The sequence below is a fragment of the Oryctolagus cuniculus genome, chromosome 9 (genome assembly GCF_964237555.1).
Source record: "Oryctolagus cuniculus chromosome 9, mOryCun1.1, whole genome shotgun sequence".
NCBI classification, from domain to species: Eukaryota; Metazoa; Chordata; class Mammalia; order Lagomorpha; family Leporidae; genus Oryctolagus; species Oryctolagus cuniculus.
In genome coordinates, this window is record NC_091440.1 from 108,880,301 (window position 1) to 108,900,718 (window position 20,418).

At 42.9% G+C, this 20,418-nt stretch overlaps 2 protein-coding genes across 2 annotated transcripts in view; both read left to right on the plus strand.

The window, feature by feature from the left end:
* Positions 1-2,599: 2,599 nt before the first annotated feature.
* Positions 2,600-4,425, plus strand: LOC138843655 (high mobility group nucleosome-binding domain-containing protein 5-like). The gene is made up of 2 exons (XM_070048353.1): positions 2,600-3,572; positions 4,328-4,425. The coding sequence occupies exons 1-2, from the start codon at positions 2,600-2,602 to the stop codon at positions 4,336-4,338; spliced, it is 984 nt and encodes a 327-aa protein (XP_069904454.1). The 3' UTR covers positions 4,339-4,425.
* Positions 4,426-18,637: 14,212 nt separating this feature from the next.
* The window catches only part of LOC138843656 (acidic proline-rich protein HP43A-like), a 30,984-nt gene continuing 29,203 nt past the window's right edge, over positions 18,638-20,418 (plus strand). The window contains exon 1 of the mRNA XM_070048354.1: positions 18,638-18,701. Coding sequence (XP_069904455.1) covers positions 18,638-18,701 — 64 coding nt within the window. The remainder of the gene's footprint in view (positions 18,702-20,418) is intronic.

Consider the following 20,418-nt stretch of genomic DNA (forward strand, 5'->3'; position numbering starts at 1 on the left):
AATTTGGGACATTGTTGTGGGTCTGAGAAGGCTGAGGGTTGACAACCGTAACCAAGTATACCCAAAACAGTTGTTCTCACCAACTTCCATATCAAACAAAAATTACTGCATATCATGAAAAATGTAGGCGCAAGTCATACAAAAGTACATATACCATGGAAGATGCAGTTGCAGGTGTAATAATGGTCACAGATTTAGCATTTTCACTTTTAGATGACAATCACAGCTAACACACAAATACTCACATATATATACACACACATGAACACTGTAAATGAGAGTTATAACCTCACAAAACAGACTGAACATCAAATTATGAACAAAATTCAATTTTGATATGTGTGCCAAGTTTTGGACACCATTATTTCAAAAACTTTCCTTAACTCACACACTGAAACTTTCAGAAAAACACACTAACACCCTCCACCCAATACTATCCTGCTGGGCGCTGGTCCCAAAGAGAAGTAAGGGATGCGGTTGACATGATGTCAACACAGCCAGACTAATGCTACAACAGGGGAGGTGCACCCAATGTGGACCTCAAAGGTGCCCTTGTTCTGCTCCTATTTATAAAGGGAGCTGCCCAGAGTCTCCCAGCACAGACTTGGGAGCAGCTCCAGAGCCTCCTCCACGATGCTGCTGATCCTGCTGTCTGTGGTCCTGCTGGCCCTGAGCTCAACTCAGAGTGAAAATGGAGGTATGCATAAAAAACGGGGGAGAGTAGGGCTCTGTGACTACTTGGGGCATAGGAGACCCTATAGAGAAAAAGAGGGTTTAAGAGAAAGGGGTAGGGGATGAAAAGAAGAATGCACTGTGCAGTTCTTATGACAACTTAGGACATGTTGCATTCTCATTGAATGCCAAAATCTTGAAAGCAAGAGTACAACTGGAACATAGTACAGACTTTCAACCACAGATCAACAAAGTAAGCTTTGCATTTGTTCAAAGTCTCCCTGACAGTGCTGTGAAGGATTCACAAGAATATAGCAAGATTGATAAGACTGATACAGAGACTAACAGGCACAGAGATACTATAGCAATCAACAACTTGCTGTAGAGTGAACGCTGTCCGATGAACTAAGAACATACAGAGCTACTTCAAAAACAGAGAACAGGATGATACATGTGGATCTCTCCACACAATAAATGGAATTATCAGGGCTCAGGATTCTGAATTTTTTTGCACCAACTGAATATTTCATGGTGCTCTGAAAAGCATCTCTTTGACACTTGTGAAATGCAACCCCTGATTTCCTCTACCAACAAAGAATGTTAAAGAAGGAAAGTCCTTAATGAAGAAAGAGGATAGAAGAACAGCCCACAGCATTTCCCCCAAAACTAGCAGTATGGGTGACAGATCATAGGAAAGAAGAAGTGGGCTTTTGTATGTTGAGGTCCTGGTTGATCCTCATCCAAGAAACAGCCCTGTCACTACCTTCTCCCTCTCCAAAAGCCTTACAGAAAGGGGCTGCAGAGGAATCTTAAGGAATGTCCAGGAGGCCCCTGCTCCACATAGAACACTTGCCAGCCTTGGTGGATCCTGACTTGACCTTTCTTTTCTCCTATGCTTCTCCTCCTAGAAGTCGACTATGAAGACTATTCCATCCTCACATCAGGTAAAAACTCAAGAATCCCCCATTGAACTTTCTCTTCCCTTTTTTTCACCAGTAATAGATCTGTGATAACTTTTTATCATCACATTTTATACGACATAATGAATGTTCAAAGGGATAAAAATACAGCCAAACTTCCTCATATTGACTCAGGGGACCGTAAACAATTGGGTTATACAATAGAATACAAGTGATTTCAGAATTCAGTGGCAACAGCTGTTTGCCTGTTCACCCAGACCAGAAATGACTGTTGACATGTGCAGACTAATGGGAACCGTCCAAATTCTCATTCTTCCATTTTTCTCAAAGTCCCTCAAATAGCTGCCTTTTCTTCAGTGTTTCCCTCTATAGTTAAGTGGATTCCAAAAAAAAAACACAAAGAAACAAGTGTATCAGTCCCATTACCCTGTGACTGGGCAGACAGAGGTATCCCATAGCTGATGAAAGCTTAACACATTATTGAGTAAACTGAGTGGTCCATCATGCTGTCTGCCTCGGCACTCTGTCAGTATTCCTCTACATGTGTCTGGGACAAAAAAAAAAAAAAAAACCTAGCATTAGCATTATTTTCAACATAGGGCTCAAGAGCTCAAACATGGACAAACTTTGCAACTTTTTAGAGTAGTTCACAATAAAAAATAAAAATCTAAGAGACATTTGTACCGTCCTGTACTTGGAGATACTTAGCACAATTCTAAGGTATCCAAGAGCTCCTCTTAGGTCAAATTAGAACAAAAATACTTTTCACAAGAACAAAGAATGAAGCTCTCTACAATATCAATACATTTTTAATAGGAGTAGTACTTAAGAAAGAAATGTGGATGGGGGAATGTCGCAGCAGGAGACAGGTTGACAGAGTAAGTAACATGTGATCAGGTTAGGAGCTAACAATAGAGACTCTCAGTCACTAAACTCATCTATTCTTGTGATGCCTCATGAAGAGTATGGAAACCTAGGCCAGACCTCTGCAACAAGTCAAAGTGATGATGATAGCCAAGAAACTCGTCATCAGAACAAACCACCGGGCCCAGGAGGCCAACATAACCAGACCCGCCCACCTTTCCCTGGAAACCAAGGTGGCCCACCACAGGGGGGCCAGCAGAATTCTACTCGCCCACCTCACCCTGGAAACCAGCAGCGACCACCTCAACACGGAGGCCAACAGAACAACACTAGCCAAGGAAACCAACAGGGAGGTCCACAGGGAGGACAACAACAGGGAAGATCCCAACAGGGAGGATCTCAGCAGGGAGGAACACAACAGGGAGGATCCCAACAGGGAGGCCCACAGAGAGGACCCCAGCAGGGAGGCACACAGGGAGGACGACAACAGGGAGGACGACAACAGGGAGGACCCCAACAGGGAGGTCCACCGCAGGGAGGCCCACAGGGAGGACCCCAGCAGGGAGGACGACAACAGGGAGGATCCCAGCAGGGAGGCCCACGGGGAAGACCCCAGCAGGGAGGACCACAGGGTAGACCCCAGCAGAGAGGACCACAACAGGGAGGACCCCAGCAGGGAGGCCCACAGCAAGGACCCCAGCAGGGAGGACAACAACAGGAAGTACCACAGAGGGGAGGCCCACAAGGAGGACCCCAGCAGGGAGGCCCACAGGGTGGACCCCAGCAGGGAGGAAGGCAACAGGGAGGCCCACAGGAAGGACGGCAACAAGGAGGCCCACAGGGAGGACCCCAGCAGGGAGGCCCACAGGGAGGACCCCAGCAGGGAGGACCACAGGGAGGACCTCAACAGGGAGGCCCACAGGGTGGACCCCAACAGAGAGGGCCACAGGAAGGACCCCAGCAGAGAGGACCACAGGGAGGACCCCAGCAGGGAGGCCCACAGGGAGGACCCCAGCAGGGAGGCCCGCAGCAGGGTCCACAATCACGTTTTCAAGGAAACAGACCACAAGGCCCTCCCCAAGGACAACCACCACAATAATCCACAGTCAATCACAGGTAAGAGTCCAGTTCATTCTCTATCAAGTCCTACTGCCTAAGCTTCTCTAACTATGGTGTGCCATGAATGAACCTGAAAGATGTTGAAACTATATAGTCCTCAACCCTACTTTTAAAGATTTCTACTCAGTTATTTTGAGATACAGTGGCAAGATGCCATCATTTTAGTTAAGTTCTCCAACATAATTATAGGATTACTCAGAAGCAAGGAGAAGCAAATCCATAAATTAAAGATATCCATGCATGACATGAATGAAAACTTTTCCCATGAAATTGAGACTTTAAAGAGAACTAAAAATGAAAAAATGAGCAATAACGAATTCAATAGATCAAGTAAGAAATGCAGTGGAAAGCGTTAACCACAGACTTGGTGAGGCTCAAGAAAGAATATCTGAGCTACAAGACAAATCTTTGGAAATTTTTCAGTCAGACCAACAAAAATAAGAAAGTAGAAAAATTAAAAACAGTGTTGGAGATTTATGGGATACTATCAAATGACCCAACATACAGGTCTTAGGAGTTCCTGAAAGAATGGAAAGAGAGAATGGATTAGAAGGCCTATTTAGTGAAATAATTACAGAAAACTTCCCAATTTGGGGAAAGAAAGGGACCTCCAAGTACAGAAAGTACACAGAACTACTAACAGACATGACCAGAAAAGATGTTCTTATTTCAGAGAAACCAGTAATGGAGCTTGATCTTCTTGCCCTCTCAAGCCCTTTCAATAAACTTTCTTCTTTTTTTCTTTCTTTCAGAAAGTGAATAAAACACAATGTCCCTGAAGTATCCAAGACACTAGAACAACAATGTCATAACCCTATTTTCCATATGCCAATAAAATAATCAGCATGCACTTTCTGATTGTCCTCATCTCTGATTTTTGCTGTATGTGAAACTATCATTTATGGGATGTGAACACAACAGAAGAGCATTTAGTACCCCTTCTCAACAATGTCTCCAGCAAAATTTCCTCCTCCTGAATGGAATCAAACCAACTCCCAAGTGAAAGAGTTCCACTGTTACTCCTCTTCCCTGGAATCCACTGCACAAATGAAAATTGTTTCATCATTTTCAGGTTCCAGTAATTGGAGGGGAACAGTATAATGGAAGTGAGGAAGATGCACAGGATGAGGCTATCTTTAACATTCCCAAAATAATAGCTCATAGGATCCAGGCATTAATGTGTTTCTAGGCCTCATCAGCCTAGAACCCACCCTGCCCCATTTCTTCTTTTTGATTGCTCTCTCTATCCTAACTTTTCTTATGGACCCACTATTTTTTTAACAAAAACTGGGTGGATTTTTTAAAGGAGACAACATATTGCATTTTAGGGGACATGGATTTCGGCATCCTTCATGTTTCTTTTTAACTCTCATTCTTACTGACTCTGGACACATCATAAGCTACTGAAAGCTCTCAGAGTTTCAGTTACCTTCAGATAAAAGAAGACTTACAGGAAAAGTTATCTTCCAAGTAGGCATGTGGCAAAGCAGGTTAAGCCAAAACTTGCAATGCACGCACCCCATATAGGGTGCACTTGCACGCTAGCCTGCTACACCTCTGAGCCAGCTGAGAAGAAGGCAGAAGATGGCACAAGTACTTGAGTCCCTGCCACTCATGCAGGACACCAGGATGGAATTCCTGGTTCCTGTGTTTGGCCTGGCCCACTGGGACAATTGAGAAGTAAACCAGTGGATAGAAAATCTCTCTTTTCTCTCACTCTTTTTCCCTCCCTCTCTCTCTCTCTCTAACATTACTTTTCAAATAAGTAATAAATCTTTTAAAAATAATACTACATTAATGGGTGCAGTTGAAAGAAAACATTAAAATATAAATTGCCTTCCTATAATTTCATTAAAATATTTATTTTCTTGAAAGGCAGAATTATAGCATCAAAGACAGAAAGAGACAAACAGTCCATCCAATTAGGTTAACTCCCCAGATGGATGCAACAGCTATGGTTGGACAAGGCTAAAGCTAAAGGCTAGGAACACAGTCGGGGTCTCACACGTGGGTGGCAAGAGTTCATATATTTGTGCCATCCTCTACTAATTTCACAAACACATTACAGGGACTTGGACACAAAGTAGAACAGCTGGGATACAAACCTGCACCAGCTAACCCACTGCAAGACAATGCTGCCCCCCACCACTTCCTATTATTTAGGGAAGAAGAATAGACAACAATTTGGAAGGAATTCAAGGATCCCCGATTAAAAATTTTCTTATGGCTTTGTCAAAATCTCTAAATACAATAATCTCTGACGATGTTCACTCCAGAAGGTTAAAAAGCACTATTTTTTCTATGTTTTTGATCTTTTACCTCTACCATTCTAATCAGTTTTTAAAGTCTCATAACTGTTCCTCTTAAAGTAACCATCTACTAAATTTGTTGGGTATCCTGTAGCACCTGATAGAAACTTTGTTCATGACAACTGGCTTTCTTAAAGTAAAATCTTCATCTAGTTCAAGGAGATCAGGAATGTGTTAACAGAGTTGTCTACAAACTGTCTCCTGTTCAAGCAGGCAGTAAAAGACTGGAGGGGGAAGAAGTCTTTGCTATCACTTCTGTGCTGTTTGAATTTCCTTTGTGGCACTAAAGAAGGAGATTCTAAAAGAACGACTTTGTTTTATTATCACTTAACCTGGATTTGACATATCACCATTTCTACCTTACTCTGTTGGTCACATAGACTAATCCTGATGTAATGTGGTGGGACACATACAAGACTGTGAATTATAAGATGCAGAAATCTTTGACAGTGGTTGTCTCACAGGACAACAGTTGTAATAAAAATACGAGGGATATACAACATTACTAAGCTGAGAAATCAAAAAGACAAAAATGGAAAAAAAAAATAACGATGCATGTGGTTGAAGAAGAAATTAGTGAGCTGGAACACCCATTCACCAAGAAGGTGAGAGGAAAGAACAGTCAGAAATATCTTAAAAATATTAAGAGACATATGGACAGGAGAAGGTCATCACCATCTAATTAGCAGGCATTCCTGTGGGAAACAAATAGGAACCCAGAGAGAAGGGAAGAGCTGAAGAATTGATACACAGGAATTTCAAATGAGGAACAAAAAAAGATAATAACATTAAAATTAAAAAATAAAAACAAGACTTCAATGTGAAAGCATATGCAGATTTCAACTCAAATCAGCTAAAGAACAATCACACCAAGACAAATTATGGAGAAATTTTTAAAATACCAAGGCAAAACATCCAGGGAAGAAAAAAACATGTCTGCCAAGAAGCAGAATGTGTTTGACTTGAACTTCTCAATATCAGCATTACTTTCATTGATAACAAAGCAATATCTTAAAATTTAGAATAGTATTAACAGAAGAAATATCATTTTTAAAATAATCTTTATTAATATAAAGAGTACAGAGTTCACATATTTCATAGGTACAATTCTAAGATAACCAATCTTCCCTCACTCCTTCTTTTCCTCCCTCAATCCCCATCCTCCCTTCCTTTCTTTTTTTTCCTTTGACTTTTGCAAAAACATAATTGCAGTCCACTCTATAATCACGGGTTAATGCACCACTAACCAGAATATTCAACAAGGGAAGAAACAAGAAAGACCACAGCTTGACAGGAGTATCAGGGAGAGATCTACATTATCACTTAGGTGAGTTCACAACTTTATGAAATTTATAGAATACTTCTTTTAAGGAAGGAATACTAGCGAAACTGTTTTCAACAAGAAGTAAATGGAAGTAACATGTTTTTCAAAGATCAATCTTAGTAAAACACTGCCCTTCATGGTGTTGTAATGTTTCATCACAATATCAATAAATCACCACGGTTTTACAACAAAAAAAGCAAAAGCACACAACAAAAAATATGGGAGGTACTCCCAACTTATTTACACTTGATGGTTTATGTGTTCTTTTGAATCAATCCATTTCATCCAGATCACCCAATTTATTTTATTAAGGACAACTGTTCATAGTACTTTTTTTTTTTTTTTTTTGGCCGGCAGAGTTAGACAGTCAAAGAGAGAGACAGAGAGAAAGGTCTTCCTTCCATTGGTTCACCCCCAAAATGGCCGCAACGGCTGGCGCAATGTGCCGATCCGAAGCAAGAGGCCAAGTGCTTCCTCCTCGTCTCCCATGCAGGTGCAGGACCCAAGCACTTGGGCCATCCTCCATTGCCTTCCCGGGCCACAGCAGAGAGCTGGCCTGGAAGAGAAGCAACTGGGACAGAATCCGACTCCCTGACTGGGACTAGAACCCAAATGACTGTAACAGCCAGGACTGGGCCAGGCTGAAGCCAGGAGCCTGGAACTACAACCAGGTCTCTCACGTGGGTGGTTAGAGCTCAAGTTCTCAAGCAATCCTCCACTAAATTCCCAGACACATTAGCAGGGAGCTGTATCGGAAGCAGAGTAGCCCGGACTTGAATCAGGCACTCATATGGGAGGCCAGTGTCACGGGCAGCAGCTTAACACACTGTGTCACAATGCCAGACACCAAGGATCTTTTTATACGTGATTCTACACCATTCTATCATCTAGCTGTGCTGTAATTTCCCTCAACTGTTATCCTATTAATGGACACTTGGGCTTTCAGGTGTTCACTACTATAGGATATAATGTAGTAAATAAACATCTTTGCAAATAGATCCTTGAACATTTTGAATAGCAGCCAAAAGAGAATTGAGGAATAACTGGTTTTCTCCTTTTGTCAGCCATTTGGTTTGCATGGTCTGCTATGTGCATGGAAAGAATACACAAAGAGAAATTAGAAAGGAAAAGAGGAAGTAACAATCTGAAGGGAAAAGACAGGCTCTCTGCACCCTCAGTAATCACAGCAGGGAATTAGAACTTCCCTGCCATGTCAGAGTGGCCCTACACACTTTGTTTTGTTAGTTTCAGAAAAGGAGTAAGAAGATGATGTTGGAATGGCCTTTTGGCACAGCATAAGACGCCACCTGAAACGCCCACATGACGTATCAGAGAGCCTGGGTTCAAATCCACAACTGTGTCTAATCCACCTTCCTGCTGATGGGCACCCTGAAAGACAGCAGGTAATAATTCAAGGGTTCTCTCCTTGCCACTCATGTGGGAGACCCAGAATGAGTTAAGGGTTCTGTGCTTTCACATGGCCAAGCCCTACAATTGTGGCCATGTAGAGAATAAAGCAGCAGAGGGATTTCTTTCTCTCTCTTCAAATAAAAAAAAAAAAAAGGAAAATTAAAAGGAAAAGAAGATAGCAATCTTACATTGGAACAATGCAGTCATAACAATGTATTCAACATACATATAATCTAGGCAGCATGCAATTTCTGATTGTCACCTGTTTTCCTGGGTGCCTTGTGGGTCTGAATTTTGAGAGCTGTGAACACAATCTCCTTGACACTTTCAGCACCAGTTCCTCATTTATTTGCCAGACGGCTTCCATGTAGAAGAATTCTATTGTTTGTCCCCTCCTCTGGATTCTGTAACAAATGCAAATTTTTCCATTATTTTAAGAACTCTCCCTGATATTCTCATAATTTTAGAGGAGCAAGAAAAAGAGAACAAATGCAAGGAAGTTGCAGAGGCCATGGAATGCGCAAAATTTTGAAAAGAACTGAATTTAAGAAGTGGGCTTTTTGTCTTGCAGTTAAAGAATCCTGTGTCCCAGATCAGAATGTGGGTACAATTCCCTGTTCTGGGTCTGACTCTAGCTTCCAACCAGTGTTAACTCTGGGAAGTCGCAGTGATAGCTCAAATAATAGGGCTGTCGCCACAAAAGTGGATGACCTGGCTCCAATCCAGGCTAGCTCTTACCTTCAGAGGCTTTTAGGGAGTGACTCAATGCATGCGGGAACGCTTACTCTCACTTTCTCTCTCTTTCTACTTCTCAATATTTTTTGATTTCTCAAATATTTTATTCTCTTTCTAAGCATTGCTTATTGGGTCATAGTAATCAGTATAACCAAAAAAAGTTAAAAACAAATGTTTGAGGACCACTTTCATTCTTTACTTGAATTAAAATCAAACAAACAAAACTATACAATTTCCCCATCAAAAACAAGCTGGTAAAACAATTCCTCCAACCTTCATTGCAACAATTTTACCTGAACTATTCAAATCATTATGATTTGAGACTTTCCAGGATGTAGCAGGATTAGACTGCGTGGTAATTATCTAGGCAAAAAAATTAAATACATCAACAGCAAATACATGAATTAGGGGCATAGGCCTAATTTTAAAAATTCTTCAGACAAGCCATACTTAATAAAGGAGTTAAGTAGAGAACTTACAGTTTTCTCAACTGTTCTCAAACTTTGAGTTCTCAAACTCAAAGTTACACTATCCTAAACAGGAACTGTATCACATATGCAGAGGTCAAATACTCTTGATAAAATAAATCGGAAGGATCTATATAGACCATAAATTTAGCAAAATAATTTAATGTACAGGAACATAAATATCCTAGGTTTAGGTTACCAATGAAGACAATTGCTAAATAAATTCTTCAAAGTTGATTATCTATGAATATTAAAAACCAGCCCTTGCACTCAGAAGAATTCCACCTAGATAACTGTTCAGACATTCCCAGAGAAAAGGAAACAGGAGCTACAACCATGCGCTCTATTCTTTTCAAATTTCCATTCTTTCACTTAATGTTCTAGAGGACCTCACATTTTGAATCCAGAGTCCACAAACAAGAAATCAGAGCAAAAGTAGGGATCAGAGATTTGCCTGTTTTTCTTGAAGCCATGTGTGTGTTTATGGCCTTGGGTATTACATTTCATTACTGAAAAGTTCTCTGGAAATCAAGAGACGAACAATTCCACAATAAACACAACATAGGTCTGTTTTGAAGGTTGTACGAGTTTTCAGTGTGGCTGGTAAGGTCTAATTAGCCCAACCCTAACTTCCTTTTATTCAAGTTGATATCTAATAATAAAGAAGGATGATTAAACCTAAATTCTCAATACAAGGGGGAAAAAAATCTGTCCAAATAAAATGTATCCTTAACACAAAGAAGGGTACAATATATTCTGCAGCATAATATTTTACTGTATTTCTCTTTCATTCAGAAACTGGAGACTATCTCTTTTATTATTTCCTTTTTTTCCCTAGCTTAGGATAGGTTGAAAAAGGTCTAATTTGTACAAGTTGTCGTTAAATTAAAATCTCATTTATACATACTTTGCTTATCAAGCACTCAAATTTCTAGCAACTTATGAAAATAACAGGTTTAACAGAATTTTCTGTTTTGTAAAAGTATTCTACATGCATACACACAATCAATTTTTTCTTTCGGGAAATTTCCTACCCATAGTGAAGTTTCTAAAATAGAGTCAACAAAGCCGGCGCCGCGGCTCACTAGGCTAATCCTCCGCCTTGCGTCGCCAGCACAACGGGTTCTAGTCCCGGCCGGATTCTGTCCCGGTTGCCCTTCTTCCAGGCCAGCTCTCTGCTGTGGCCAGGGAGAGCAGTGGAGGATGGCCCAAGTCCTTGGGCCTTACACCCCATGGGAGACCAGGACAAGCACCTGGCTCCTGCAATTGGATCAGCGCGGTGCGCCGGCCGCGGCGGCCATTGGAGGGTGAACCAACGGCAAAGGCAGACCTTTCTTTCTCTCTCTCTCTCACTGTCCACTCTGCCTGTCTTTAAAAAAAAAAAAAAAAAAAAGAGTCAACAATTACATCGATATTTTCAATAATAACTGTCTGCCACCTAGTGTTCATTTTCTGAACTACTAATTTACAAATGCAAATTTATTAAAATAGTTTCTAAAAACATTTTAGAAATACTTTTTATAGATACATTTATGGTAAATTAAGATCATGAAAAGAATGTGTATCATACCAGGTCTCCCAGGTGGGAAGCAGGTCCCAAACACTGCATTCATCTTCCACTCTTTTCCCAGGCACATTAGCAGGAAGCTGAACCCGAAGTGGAGCGGCCAGGACTCGAATCCACGTCCACATGGGATGCCTGCGTCCGAGGCAGAGGACTTACCAGGTAGGCCACGAGGCCGCCCCTGTGCAAACGAAACTTGGATCTTCTTTAAGGGTCGTGGCCAAAATCCAAACTGCAGGACAATCTTCAGAAAAACTGTAATGTCAGATGTTCAGTTCCACTTAGAGAGCATCAGCGTCTTCATCATCAAGTCCAATGTCATCCAACTGGATTTCACCACGTCCTCCAGGACCAAACGGATCCGTTTCATTGACTTCCGCTTGCTGGGGAAGCTCACCACAGGCCTTCAGACTTCCAGCTTCACGTGCGCTGTATTTGTACATGACGGCAGCGTTGTTAGCCTGATAGTCTCGGGACCACCCAATATAACGTCCGAGGTATTTATCCAAACCTTTATTCTCAATTCCCCTCTGATGTGACACAACCTCTCCACACCATCCAACAGGAAGCTTCCAGGCGTCCATTTCCCAACATTTTGATTACGTGAGCATATTCTCGTCCGGCCTCTGAATACCAGCTCTCTCGGTTCACATTCATTCTCGCTGTCACCTCTGCGCCAGGTTTCACCTCTGTTATCTTTCTTCTGTGGCACGGGCCGTCCTAACTCCTCTCCTGTCTGGTGTGGCGGCCCCGGCGGTTTCTCTGAGGGGCTTGAGGGGCAGCAGGAGCAGCGCGCAGGATGACGCAAACGCCGGCGACTTTGGACTTGAGCTGGGGGCTCCCGTCAAGTTCTCCCGAGAGCCGCGGGCGCCCACGCTAGAACCTGACCTGGAAGGTAAGAAAATGAAAATTTCTGTGTGTACCTAACTGGAACAGGCCATACACTTACTTCTTTCCCTCATTTACCCTGGCTCGCTTTCCTCGGTGTCCTCACAAATCTTGAAAACCTGAGTGGGTTTCATGAAGGAGGCAGCAGAATGTACTTCAGGCCCTATGGAATTTACAGACCTTCAGTCACTAGTTTAAGGGGAACATTTTCATCTGAACCGGTGAATAGACTCTCTCTTTTTTTTTTTTTTTTAATTTATTTGACAGATAGAGTTAGTGAGAGACAGAAACAGAAAGAAAGGTCTTCATTCCGTTGTTTCACCCCCAAATTGCCGCCACGGCCGGCGCTGTGCCCACCGGAAGCCAGGAGCCGAGTGCATCCTCCTGGTCTCCCAAGCGGGTGCAGGGCCCAAGCATTGACCATCCTCCACCGCACTACGGGGTCACAGCAGAGAGCTGGACTGGAAGAGGAGCAACCAGGAGAGAATCTCGTGCCCATATAGGATACCGGAGCTGCAGGCAGAGGATTTACGAAGTGAGCCATGGCGCCAGCCCCTCTCTTTTTCTTTAAAAAAAAAAAAAGATTTATTTGTGGAGCCACCGCTGTGGCATAGCAGGTAAGGCCGCTACCTGCAGTGCTGGCATCCCACTTGGGTGCTGGTTTAAGTCCCAGATGCTCTACTTCCGATTGAGCTCTTTGCTATGGCCTGGGAAAGCAGTAGAAGAGGGCCCAAGTCCTTGGATCCCTGCACCCACTAGGAGACCAGGAAGAAGCTCCTGGCTCCTGGCTTCGGATGGGCACAGCTCCGGCCATCATGGCCAACTGGGGAGTGAACCAGCGGTTGGAAGACTTCTGCCTCTCTCTCTGGCTCTAAGTCTCTCTGTTACTCTTTCAAATAAATAAAATAATAAATATTTAAAAAAAAAAAAAGCATCTCAAGTGACACTAATACTACAATGGGAAAAAATTCCAAAGGCAAATAAGGATTATTACAATGTTGGGAATGTGTGTGACATAGTTCTTAACAAACACACGACTGTGGACACCTGCACCCCGTATCAATGTGACAGTTCAGTCCCAGTTCCACTTCTGATACCAGATTCCTGCTAATGCGTGCAATGGGAGGCAGAAGATGATGACTCAAATACTTGGATCATTGCCATCTATCTAGGAGACCCAGATTGGGTATTTGGCTACTGGATTAGGCCAGACCCAGTTCAGGCTGTTATGAGTTTGGGGGAGTGAACTAAAGGGTAGAAGATCTCTTTGTTTCCCTGTCTGTGTAAGTGTGTGTGTGTGTGTGTGTGTGTGTGTGTCTGTTCTATCACTGCTGTTCAAATACATTTTTATATAAAGATAACAGAGTTCAAAGAAACTTGGCTCATTTAGTATTCAGAAGGCATATTTCTGAAGTCAAAAAGGACCATTCAAAGACAAGTTGAGGCATTGTATTGGTAAACATAATCTGTTTTCTGGTCCAATTATTTAAAAGATAAGGAAAAACCATGTTTTCAGACTAATATTCCAGGAGAACTATACAAAATTATTTTAAACATTTATTTATTTATTGAAAGGCAGAGAGACAGGGAGGGAGGCTTGGGGGCGGTGGCAAATACACAGAAAAATAGAGAACTCCATCACCATTGTAATGCAGCAGGTTAAGCCACCACCTGCCACGCCAGTATCCCATATGGGAGTGAACTGAGTCCTGGCTGCTACTCTTCAGATACAGCTCCCTGCTAATGTGCCTGGGAAAGCAGCAGAAGATTGCCTAAGTACATGGTCCCCTGCTACCTACATAGGAGGCCTACATAGAAGAAACTCCTGGGTCCTTGTTTCATCCCGGCCCACCCACAGCCATTACGGCCATTTGAAGAGCTAACTGTGAATCAAAGACCTCTCTGTCACTCCCTCTCTCTCTGCCACCCTGCCTTTCAAATAAATTTTTTTAAGATTTATTTATTTATTTGAAAGTCAGTTACATAGAGAGAGAAGGAGAGGCAGAGAGAAGTCTTCCATCCGCTGGTTCACTCCCCAACTGGCCACAGTGGCTGAAGCTGTGCCAATCCAAAGCCAGGAGCTTCTTCTTAGTCTTCCCATGTGGGTGCAGAGGTCCAAGGACCTGGGCCATAGCAAAGAGCTGGATCATAAGTGGAGCAGCTGGGTCTCGAACAGGCGCCCATATGGGATGCCGGCACTGCAGTCGTAGGCCTTACCTGCTAAGCTACAGCACCAGCTCCATAAATTAATCTTTATCTTTAAAAAAAAAAAAAAAACAATGAGAGAGAGAAAGAGAGATTCCATCCATTGGTTCACTCCACAAATGGTCCAAACAACCAGGGATGGGCCAGGTTAAAGACAGAAGCCTAGAAATTCATGTGAGTCTCCAATGAGGGTCGCAGGACCCAGGTGCTTGAGCTATTTTCGGCCTTCCCAGACACCTTGGCTGGATTTCCATTTAAAAAGGAACAGGTGGGATTGAATATGGAGCGCCAATATGGAATAGGATCATGACAAGTATTGGCTTAACTGGCTGTAACACCAAGCTGGCCCCACAGTGATGTCATCTTAAAGAGATATGTTTCTGCTTATCAATAACCTTGAAAAATAACTTCTCCATCATGGATATATTTTTGACGATGACTTCTCTGCTTCCTCCCTGCTTTAGCCAGCTTGAAAAATGAAATGAAATGTTCCAGAGATTAAAAAAAGTTTGGAGAAACCAGTGTTACAGAAGGACAATAACATGCACAAAAGGAATCCACATGCCATTCATCATTCTTTTTCAGTAGTTATTGGAATTTTCATTGATTTTTATTTGACACATAGAAATTGTACATTTGTGTGGCATACAGTGTGACATTAATTCATATATATAATGACCAATGACTGGACCAGGGTAGTTGACATATCTATCACATCAGACTCTTCTTAAGATTTTAGTGTTTTTTTTTTTTTTTTTTTTGAGAGGTAGTGTTACAGACAGAGAGAGGGAGAGACAGAGAGAAAGGTCTTCCATCTGCTGGTTCACTCCCCAAATGACTGGTTATTTGTCTAGGGCAGATATAGAGTTTTCTGGGAAACAAGAGGATTTTGAAATGGAAAGGAGAATCTCAGTTTGTTACAAAAAAAAAAGAAAACATAAGCAGCATATGAAAATCTAAGCAGGTGGTTTAGGACTTCCTTTCACCTGAATATACCTGATGTGCTGCTGAAAGTCTTGTTCATGGCTCTCACCCAACTCTGCCTGACAGTCTTCCCTTCAGCTGTTCACAGCACTGTTTTCATTGGGTCTCATGTGTTCTTTCATTTCATGCAAATCTTCGTCATGCATTTTGAAACTGGACAAGGATAGGGAAAGGACCTCAGCTGAGTGATATTTGGAGGAATCAGCCATTCTGTTTTCAGAACACACAAAGCTAAGGTCAAGGTTGTCTTTGACCAGGTCTGCTATTAACACTGGTTCCCACCTGGCTCTTCACTCTGCTTAGGTCAACTCATCTCCAGTTTCCTTCTCAAATAGAGTCAGCAAAAAAATAAATAAAATAAAAAGTGCCAGTCATTGAAACAAAACAGCAGAACTGGCAGGCCAATAAAATTGCCCTCTTCTGCCCATCAAGTCCTTTGGCCCAAAATTGTGTTGATTTCCACACACCAATTAAAGGGAAATTGGCCAACATCAGAGAACATCAGTAACCATGCCTGAGAAAATGCCATTTTTCTATCTCATCACATTCTAGGATTAAAGGTGTCCACAGTCAGCCACATTGTATCAGAAGACCATCCTGTAATATTCTCTACACTAGTTCAGATAATTAGGCAGACCCCACTGTCCTATATACAGCATAAGATCCCAGCGGCCCTACTGGTCTAAGAACTGATCCCTAGGATTTCCAGCCTCATGACTATGCTGCCATACTTAGAAAAACACAATCCTAACACATCCACTTATTTGCACAAACAACTTAACAAGGACACAGAACTTTACAAAGTCAAAAATGCTCAGTGGTAGCTGGTGATACTGACTCCTATAGACCAGTGATAACCAGCGTGAATAGACAAAAATTACACATCACAGAAAATTAGCAGCTGAGAGCAGCAACCAATGCAAATACGAGGAAAAAGTTGCTGAGAAACCTAACACCCCATTGCCAATGGTTTTAAAAAACAAAAATGGTAGGGGCCAGCGTTGTGCTGCAGTGGGTTAATGCCCTGGCCTGAAGCACCAGCATCCCCTATGGGCTCCAGTTCTAGTCTTGGCTGCTCCTCTTCCAATCCAGCTCTCTACTGTGGCCTGGAATAACAGTAGAAGGTGGCCCAAGTCCTTGGGCCCCTGCACCCGCGTGGGAGACCTGGAAGAAGCTACCGGCTCCTGGCTTCGGTTTGGCACAGCTCCGTCCATTGCGACCTTCTGGTGAGTGAACCAGCAGATGGAAGATCTCTCTCTCTCTCTGTCTCTACCTCTCACTGTAACTCTGTCTTTCAAATAAATAAAATTTAAAACATTTTTTAAAAAATGGCAAAAGGATTATGAAGAGGCAGATAGTTTCTACTTTAGAGGATTAAATGAGGGAATTACACCAAAAGAATGTGAAAACTCAAAAGCTGGAACCAGGAAAAATAAAAATGGAGAGAATTGCTCTGAACAGAATATAATAATCAATAAGTTTCAGGAACATGAAGAGTAATGACCATTGGGGCTGGCGCCAGGGCACAGTAGGTTAATCCTCCACCTGGGGTGCCGGCATCCCATACAGGTGCCGGTTCTAGTCCCTGCTGCCCCTCTTCCAATCCAGCCCTCTATTATGGCCTGGGAAAGCAGCAGAAGATGGCCCAAGAGCTTGGGACCCTGAATCCTCATGGGAGATCGGGAAGAAGCACCTGGCTCCTAGCTTCAGATTGGTGCAGCACCAGCTGTTGTGGCCATCTGGGCAGTGAACCAATGGAAGGAAGGACTTTCTATCTTCTCCCTCTCTCTCTCTCTCTCTCTCTCTCTCACCATCTGTAACTCTACCTCTCAAATAAATAAATAAAATCTGTAAAAAAAAAATAAGACTAATAATGACCATTAGTGTATGACAGAGAAAACAGTACGGATTCAGGAGTCCTTAGGAAAAAGAGGACAGGAAAATAGGGGAGTCTAATAAAATTAAGCATCTGGAGGACATGAAAGCTATCAGTGAGAGAGAAACCTATTCTCAAGAAGACATAAGACCCAACCCATGATTACACAGGATTCTAAAAAAGGAGCAGCATCAAATATGTACAAGGAACATGAAATACCACAGTTCAAGCGAGGAATCCTGCTTTCATTTCAGGCTACTGAAGACATCCCAGTGTTTCAGTGCCCCTTTTGCTTTAATAAACCTTATATATGTTAAGAACAACAAAATGTTCTAGGCCTCCTGAGTTCTGCAATACCCACGTTCCATACACAGGGATAGAACCACAGAATCATGAAAACCTGTCACTGGGGCCAGTGCTGTGGCACAGTAGGTTGATCCACACCTTTGGCACCAGCATCTCATAAGGATACTAGTTCTAGTCCTGGCTGCTCCTCTCCAATCTAGCTCTCTGCTATGCCTGCGAAGACACCAGAACATGGCCCAAGTGCTTAGAACCCTGCAACCACATGGGACACCCAGAAGTGCTCCTGGATCCTGACTCCTGGCTTCCGATCAGCGCAGCTCTGGCCATTGTGGCCTTTTCGGGAGTGAACCAGCAGATGGAAGACCTCTCTATCTCTCCCTCTCACTGTCTGTAACTCTACCTCCCAAAAATAAATAAATAACATCTTAAAAACAAATTATCACCATGTGTGCCCAACAGCCTTGTCCTCAGACATTGCAGAATAAAATAAAAATGACCTAAAATTAGCTAAATATGACACACATTTCCTCAGTGACAGAATTATGACAATAGCCGAAAGTATCGATCACTTTCCTTCTGCCTGTAGAATTCCTGCCAACATGTACCAAGAGGCACATACACAAAACAAAGGAAAGACAGTGTCACGGTCTCACAGAACATACTGAACATCAAATGATGACCAAAGTTCAGTTGTAATCTGGATGCTGAGTGTTTGGACCCTGTGTCTGAAAAACTTTGCCCAGGTCACAAGTTGTACCTTTTAAACCTTAAACACTGACATCCTCCACCCAACCCCATCCTGCTGGGCTCTGATCCAAAAGAGAAGTAAGGGATATGGATGACGGGATGTGAGCAGAGTTAGCCTGTTACGTCGGGAGGGGAGGTGCACCCAGTGTGGAGCTCAAAGATGCCCTTGTTCTGCTCCTCTGTATAAAGGGAGCTGCCCCAAGTCTCCCAGCACACACTTGGGAGCCGCTCCAGAGACTCCTCCAAGATGCTGCTGACCCTGCTCGCAGTGGCCCTGCTGGCCCTGAGCTCAATTCAGAGCATAAGTGCAGGTATGGAAAAACAGAGGGGAAGGGGTGCTGTGACTCTGCTTGGTGCTTAGGGGAACAGTGCAGACGGAAAGGAAGAGAAAGGGGTGTGTGATGAAAAGAAGAATAGGTTTTCACACTTGTCACTTTGATATAAGTGCTCTTGCATCCTCATTGCATGATAAAGACCTATACTTTACGTAGAGTAAAATCGGAACACACTAAAGAATTCAACCCCAAAACTGAAAAAGTAAGTTTTTCATCTGTTAAAAGATCTCCCTGACTGTGCTGTGAAGGATAAGCAAGAGGATAGCAAGACTGGTACAGCACAAGCACTTACACTCTTGAAGATATTCTAGCAATCAACAGACAGTAAATGACAGTACACTTGCAGTAGAGTGGATCTGTCCTATTAATGAACTACGCACACAACAGAGCTATTTCATTAAGAAAGAACCAGATTCTACATGTGGCTCTCTACACATACTAAACACAAGGATCAGTACTCAGTCTTCTGATATTTTTTCAACCAACTGAATATTTCATCACACTCTGAATGCCATCTCAATGACAGTAGTCAAATGCTATCCCTGATTATCCCTGGTGACAAACATTGTTAAAGAAAGTACTGAGTGGCCAGCGCTGCAGCTCACTAGGCTAATGCTCCGCCTGCGGCGCCAGCACCCTGGGTTCTAGTCCTGGTTGGGGCGCCAGATTCTGTCCCAGTTGCTCCTCTTCTAATCTAGCTCTCTGTTGTGGCCCGGGAAGGCAGTGGAGGATGGCCCAAGTGCTTGGGCCCGGCACCCACATGGGAGACCAGGAGGAAGCACCTGGCTCCTGACTTTGGATTAGCGCAGCATGCTGGCCGTAGTGGCCTTTTGGGCGGTGAACCAATGGAAAGAAGACCTTTCGCTCCGTCTCTCTCTCTCTCACTGTCTAACTCTGCCTCTCCAAAAAAAAAAAAAAAATGAAAGAAAGAAAGAAAGAACGAATGAACGAACTCAGTGAGGACATTAGTTGAATATCCCAGAATATATTGCCTAAAATAGCAGTGAGGATGAGAGATAACAGGGAAGACAAAACAGAGCTTTTGCATCAGCAGGTCCTAGTTAATCCTCACCCAAGAAACAGCCCTGCCACTACCTGCCCCTTTGCAACAGCAGAACAGAGAGTGGGTAGAGATGAATCCTAAGGGATGTTCAAGCTTTGGTAAGAGGGACCGGCTCATATAGCACAATGGCCAGCCATCAGAGATCTAGACTTAACCAGACTTTCTTGTGTGTTTCTCCAACTACATGACAGTTATGAAGATTATCTCAGCATAAATTCAGGTAAAGCACACAATCAATTCCTATTGAATATTCAAATAACATTTTTCACCAGTAATATTTATTTGCCACTGACTTCATAACATCAATTTTTATATGACTTAATGGATTTACAAGGCCTAAATTTATATGCAAGCCATCCACAAACTTGATTCAGGACAATGAACAAGGCCACCAAGTAGAATACCAGTGATTTCAGACTCTGTTACAGCAGCTCTTAACCAGTTCAGCCAGGCCCAGCATACCTCCTGACAGCTAACAGACTACTGAGTCCTGTACAATCGCTCTTCCTCCATTTCTCTGAGTCCCAGTTAGTTTCCCTTCCTCCAGTGTTTCCCTCGAAGGCACCTGGCTTCCAGGAGAAACACAAAGAAAGCAGTGACTCAGTCCCATTTCCCCTGGTTGTGCAGTCC